The sequence below is a fragment of the Sapajus apella genome, unplaced genomic scaffold, assembly GCF_009761245.1.
Source record: "Sapajus apella isolate SASKATOON/1434 unplaced genomic scaffold, GSC_monkey_1.0 scaffold1, whole genome shotgun sequence".
In the NCBI taxonomy this organism is placed as follows: Eukaryota; Metazoa; Chordata; class Mammalia; order Primates; family Cebidae; genus Sapajus; species Sapajus apella.
The window spans coordinates 46,322,691-46,329,744 of NW_022436941.1; the positions used below are offsets into that span (position 1 = coordinate 46,322,691).

The 7,054-nt window shown below is 33.1% G+C and overlaps 1 protein-coding gene across 20 annotated transcripts in view; it reads left to right on the plus strand.

Annotated features, from left to right (window-relative positions):
* FAM172A (family with sequence similarity 172 member A) overlaps positions 1-7,054 on the plus strand; it is a 490,654-nt gene that overhangs the window by 137,948 nt on the left and 345,652 nt on the right. For 19 of the 20 annotated variants that reach the window (XM_032276079.1, XM_032276394.1, XM_032275175.1 and 16 more), the window contains one exon: positions 1,582-1,647. The exons of the other annotated variant lie outside the window; for it this stretch is intronic. In XM_032276079.1, the coding sequence (XP_032131970.1) occupies positions 1,582-1,647 (66 nt within the window). The remainder of the gene's footprint in view (positions 1-1,581; positions 1,648-7,054) is intronic. 20 annotated transcript variants of the gene reach the window in all.

The window sequence follows — 7,054 nt, forward strand, 5'->3', positions numbered from 1 at the left end:
AGCCAGGTCTGGTGACACACTCCTGTAATCCCAGCTACTCAGGAGGCTGAGGCAGGAGAATCGCTTGAACCTGGGAGGCAGAGGTTTCAGTGAGCCAAGATTGCGCCACTGCACTTCTGCCTGGTGATAGAGCAAGACTCTATCTCCAAAAAAAAAAAAAAAAAGAAAAGAAAAAGAAATAAAAAAATAATAATGATAAAAATGGCCATTATTACCACTTATTTAATATTTGCTTTTATTCCAGATGTCTCTTTCCTTACTCTTTGCCCTCCTTAATAGAAATAGTATATTAGGCCGGGCGCGGTGGCTCAAGCCTGTAATCCCAGCACTTTGGGAGGCCGAGGCGGGTGGATCACAAGGTCAAGAGATCGAGACCATCCTGGTCAACATGGTGAAACCCCGTCTCTACTAAAAATACAAAAAATTAGCTGGGCATGGTGGCGCGTGCCTGTAATCCCAGCTACACAGGAGGCTGAGGCAGGAGAATTGCCTGAACCCAGGAGGCGGAGGTTGCGGTGAGCCGAGATCGCGCCATTGCACTCCGGCCTGGGTAACAAGAAAGAAACTCCGTCTCAAAAAAAAAAAAAAAAAAAGAAATAGTATATTAATTTTCTATTGCTGCTATAACAAATTACTATAAATTTTGTGGCTTAAAGCAACACAAATTTATTATCTTACAATTCTGTAGGTCAGAGTCCTTTATGAGTTTCACTGGGCTAAAATTAAGGTGTGGATAAGCTGTTTTTAGGATCTAGAGAAGAAATTGTTTACTGCTTCTAAGGGTTGTTGGCTGAATTCTGTTCCTTGAAGGTTATTCCACTTTATAGAAGCTACCACATTTCTTGGCTTGTCTTCTTCCTCCACTTTGAAAACCAGCAACACCCAGCTCAGTCACTTTGCGTCTCTCTGACCCACTGTTCTTCTGTAATCTACCTTTAAAGACATAACACCATCCAGATAATCCAAGAAAATCTCCCCATTTCAAGGTTCTAAACCTTAGTTATATCTGTGGGTTCTTTTAATATGAAGCATAATATACTCACAGATTCCAGGAATTAGGACATGGACATCTAGAGGAACTATGTTTCTTCCTAGCATAAGCAGTGATATTGACTGGTCCCTGACTTTCTGGATGAGTTTTCCTTTTCTATTTAGAATACCTCTGACTTTTTCCTCCTCGATTCAGTGAACACAAAAGAGGTGTTGAGATTCAGAGTCACTAGGTGCTATTAATGTATTAGATATAGTGCCTATGGGAAAATAATAGGAGAAACAAATTTTAGAAACACCGAAAAAAAGAAAATATACTTTCAGTGTATTTCCTTGAAAAAGAGAAAGTCAGGTATATTTTTGTGAATCTATATTAATTGGCCTTAATCCTTAATACCAAGGTTCATAGTTACTCTTACAGCAGCAGGAAGTAAACCATTATGGGTAATTAGGAGTCTCTTAATATAGTATCAAAGCATTCCAAGATGAAAAGATATTTACTCAGAAAAATAGCAATAATTTACCAAAATTTATATCAGTTTTGATAATGTATGACATTGCATCTTAATGTGTTATTTCTTTCCTACTTAGATCATCACAAAGTATGTATACGAGCTCCTGGAAAAGGATTGTAATTTGAAAAAAATATCTATTCCAGTAAGTCAAATTTTAAATAAATGTTTATTGCAAATGAAATGTTTATTTGTAAGTAAAATAGTATTTAATTCCGAAGAAAACTGTTGTTTTGAGTTAATTGTGATAAGTTTAAATGTTAAGGTTCCGTTGTATTGATATTGATAATTTTAAATGCTTATTAGTATACCTCATCTCATTCTGCACAGTAGTTCTTATAAAGTAATACTTTTCAGTAGAAAGGAAAAAATACTGATTTCCAGTCTTTTTGAAAATGATGATGCAATTAAAAGGATTACCCTTTCCTGTACCCTTTCTCATTTCATTGGAATAATTTATTTTTATTTGTAGTAAACCAGTATACTTTTTGTTACATTAGACATTTATTGTCTCTTTAAATATTTCTTGGTTTTTAAAAATATGTCTTATTTCTACACATAATATGTTGTTTCCTCTACACATTCCCAAATTCATTCCTGGTGCTTCCTGTTTCATAACACTGCTCCTTCCCTTTCTGGCAGAACATTTTTTTGAATTTTGCACATTTTGCCATTTCAGAGTGAAAAAGTTTGAGATTTGTTCCCAGACTCAAATTGCCAAAATAACCAAAAAACAAAACAAAAAATACAAAAGCCCCTGTTATTTTAAATGTAAACCGCAAAATATTAAGCTTTTAAATTAAGAGATTATAATCATGTTTCTGAAATGGTGGTTGGACTAGATTGGAGGATCTTTGCTGTCCCTGACAACTTTATGATTTTTGATGCATGAGAATGTGGGAGAGTTGATAAAAGTAATACATTTAAGGCACAACACTTTGCTTATAAATAATTTTGTTTGCATGAAATTTTGCATGAGTTTTAAAAATTCCTTGGATAGGGCTATTTTATTATGAATGGAAGATTTGAGGATTTCTTAATAGTGTCCCTCTCCAGAACTGAGTCCTTAGTTTCTTTTTTAAAGGAAACCTATTTATTTAATTTTCTGTAAGTAACCTCAAATGCAAGAACACATTGTTAGTCATTTGCTCATTTATTCATTTATTCAACATAGATTTATTTAACTTTTTTTTTAGGTGTTGGACATTGTTCAAACTGCTTATGATCGATTAGTCAATAAAATATTATTCTGTGTTACAGCTACATCAATCCTTGGTTTATTGGAAACTTTTCTTCCTTTGAAGAAACACATGAATGTCAAGATTTTAGTACCTTTCTGGGAATGGATATGCCAATCTTTTTTGTATTTAAACTTACTGTTTTAGTTTTGACTTTAGGTCTAGCATTTTACCCCATTTAAAACTATATATTGAAATTTGGTCTTCTGGAAAGTCAGGGTAGAATTTTGTCACTTTGCCCAGTTTTCCTTTCCTGTTCATTTTCTTTCTTTCAGAGTTTCTGAAGAATGATATTTAAACAGCTGTAGGTTAATTTATTGATACAACACAATTAATATTGGATCCTTTAACTCTATAATACTTCTAGTTCCATGGAATCCTTAAACTCACGTCAGTCTCCAAATTTCTAGAACAAATCTCAAAATAATTGGCTATATAGATCACGTTATATGATTTTCATTATTTATCATTATAGAAAACTTGAAATTAGATGGAAGACGACTTTGTATTATGAATCTGATTATCCTTTGATTTTAAATTTAGAATATAAAGCTAATAAGCAAGGGCCAATTAAGTTTATATCAAACTTAAGTGTCATGCCCATCTTTTGTTAATAAAGTTTCCCTTATTTTATAAACTTATAAAGTAACTCTAAATTTTGTCTTAGAAAATTAATATCTTCCTTTAAATTATCACATATTTGGTATAGTTGTGAAATTTTTCTTCACAGCTATTTTTTAATAGCTATTATTTTTCTCTTGAGTTTTGTTAAATCTCAGAGTGAGAGAGAGAGAGAGAGAGTGTGTGTGTGTGTGTGTGTGTGTAAATAGTTGTTCTTTTTACTTAAAGAATACCTTCAAACCTTTTTTTTCCTGATGATGAACTCTTTCAGTCTTGAACTATTTTAAAAGAAAAAAGAACCATCTTTTAAATGACAGCACTTTGTGGAACTCATGATTTGATAGTAAACATTATGATCATGCTTTATGTTTAGTTCACACCTCTCATAAATAGGCATAAAGCATTCTCAATTATAGTGAAATATCTCATACTTGTATAGAATACTGGAGACATGAATTAACAACTTCACTACAAATTTTAACTTAGAGTATTACATACATCATGCTTCAGCAATTAATGGTGTTCATGAGAGTTTATTACGTACATCATGCTTCAGCAATTAATGGTGTTCATGAGTATTCCACAATGAATTGTTAACTGCTAAAAATTATTTGGTGCAGTCTCATCACCTAAAAGGTGTCTGGGGTTGATTCGTCAATAAACTGAGGTGGTTCACTGGAAAGACCTTTATGTGTATTCTTTAATGAAAACTTAGCATAACAAATTACCACTGTTTGAAGATAAATGACCTTTGAACAGCTATATATTCAAACGTAATTAGGTTAATGAAGAAGAGTTATTTTATTCATGTAGATATTTTACTAAAATTAGCACTAACTTTATAGAGAGTACATTGTAGTTCATGTGCAGAGTCAGAGTTCTGTGTAAACTGAGGTGAATATTAGCCAATGACCAGCTAAAATTCTTTTATGTCTTATTAATATTATTAAATTCATTTTCATTGTTGTTTTTCTTGAATATTCTGATATTCTTATAATTTCAAAGCCAGCTTTTCTCAATATTCAAGTAAAACTTTCATTTATTCATGGCTACTTTAATTTGTAGACCCTTAAAAATTCTTGAGCAGCATTTTTTAAAATGTGATTCCATTTTCCCTCTTTTATCTTTCTTCTTATCACCACTGCATTTTTTAAAAATGTGATTCCATTTTCCCTCTTTATTCTTTTTTGAGACAGGGTCTCACTCTCTTGTGTAAGCTGAATGTTGTGATGCAGTAATGGCTCATTGCAGTCTTGACTTCCTGGGCTCAAGCAATTATCCAGACTCAGCCTCCTGAGTAGCTAGGACTACAGATGTGCACAATCACACCCAGCTAGTTTTTGATTATTTGTAGAGACAGGGTCTGACTATGTTGCCCAAGTTGGTTTTGAACTCTTAGACTCGAATGATTCTTCACTGAGCAGCATTTTAATATAAACATAGATTTTTATCATTTGAAAATAAGTCTCTTTCAGTTTTAAGTGATTACTGTGGACTTCAAAGTGGCAATATCCCATTGCTTAAAACATTGACTCAATTTCTTGGTAACAGGGGACTTAGTCAAATAGGAAAAAAAGAGACAGTGATCAGCACCTACTGAAATATCTGTAGCTACAGGTTTTTTCATTAAGGTAAATAGATATCCATCTCCATAGACATTCCAGGATCCATTAAAGCCTTACTGACTTTAAGAGGCACTTTTCTTTGTGCGTGTTTAGACATACTCTTTGGTAATTGAATGACTAGAAACCCCTGTGGCCTCTTTTTTATTATACACTGACAGCGTTGGCTTTCAATATTTTTTATTTTGTTCTTATCACCATTGCCTTTTTTTTTTTTTAGCCTCTTTAACCGAGCAATAATTCTATTTTCATATGTGTTTCTAGGTAAAGGGAATTTTTCTTTTAGGTTTGGTTTTCCTGTGTCTGTCATCCACTTATCTTCCTGTGTGGCTTTAGTCATATTTATTGTCATCATTATAATTTGTTTACTCTGGTCGTAGCATGCAGGTAAAGCTAATATGATTGTGTTACGTTTCATATCTCTCTTCCTGTATTTTTAGCTATTGCTAATAAAATTATAGTTATGTCATTTTAATTCTTTAACATTGTACAGGTCTTGTAAAATTTTCTATAATTTTGTGCTAGTTTAATCTTCAGTATATGCTTTCTGAACCAGGCAAGTATTATAACCATTTCGAGGATATATTATTTAGTTAAATGCCTTTTATTGAAAGGAAGTCACTGGTGATGCTTGATAAGATTCCTTATTCCAAAAGTTTATTTTTTTTAATTACTGAGTGTCTACAATGTGCTAGGTTCTGTTTCAGGTACTAAGACTATAGATGGATACAAACCCAAGAACTCTGTGCCTGCCTAGACTTACATTCTAGTGGAGGGAGCAGGTGGTGAATAAACACAATTGCAAAAATAAAGAGTAAAGCATACAATGTGTTAGATCATGGAAGAAAATAAAACAGGGAAAGGGACTACAGAATTCTTGGGGGCATGTTTGGAATTTTAAATGGGGTAGTCAGGGAAAACTTCAATGAAAAGGTGTTATTTCTTCTTTAAGCCCCATGTCCATGCTGCGCTTGCTGAAATAATTGCCATTTGTGCTCTGTTTGCACAAATGCCTAAGCCATCTCTTACTGAAACCAGCCTGATTGTTTTAGAAGTAGAAATACTTTATTTTATTTTTCTCTTCCTAAGCATAATGAGTGGGAATATTTAGAATCCAGGGTGTTCTTTTAGGCATCTAGAGTTTTTGTATACTTCTTATTTTGATAATTGTGTGAACATATGCAGTTGACAAAGTGAAGAGCTATTTCATTACACTGCATGTGGATTGACCTTCTTTATGTGAGGGTGTGTAACCAGCCCTCACAACGTCAACTTCTGGCTTGATCTGGCTATCCACAGGCTTCCATTTCCAGTTACTGACCACTGCCGATATGGAATACCACTAAGTGTGTCATGGCATATGTAAGAAAAGGTTGGGAAATTAAAGTGTTTTGTGTCTTTCAAGTGTAAATCATACATCATATAGTTAAAAATCTAAATATTAATTACAATCAAAGTGGATAAAAATATTTACTTTTTATCACGTAAGTAACTAGTTTATAAAGTAAGTTCATCGGAGTACATAAATAATGTGGCTTTGTAAAAATAATTGTTATTTAATCCTATGTTCACAGTCTGAATGAAATTTCAAAGCCCGTTTACATAGATCAGTTAAGAATAGAATAGATGGTTAGTTTTTAAATAGGTTCCTCTTCTTCCCTTCAACAATTTAGTGACATTCCTGGCTGATATATGATTTTCCAATAGATTTATCTCCAATTTCAGTTTTCTATTTTTTATTATTTCTGTGCAATATTCTGTTATAAAACTTACAGTTGTGTGACTATGGGCAATTTATTTAAACTCTCTAAGTCTCAATTTCTTTATCTATAAATTAATATAATAATAATACCACCTAAATGGGTTGTGAATGAATGAGATAATGTTTTTTTTTTTTTCCCCATTTATTTATTTTATTGCATTTTACATTTTGGGGTACATTGAAGAACATGCAAAATTGTTGCATAGGAACACACGTGGCAGTGTGATTTGCTGCCTTCCTCCCCATCACCTACATCTGGCATTTCTCCCCTTGCTATCTCTCCCCAGCTTCCCACCCCCCACCCTCCCT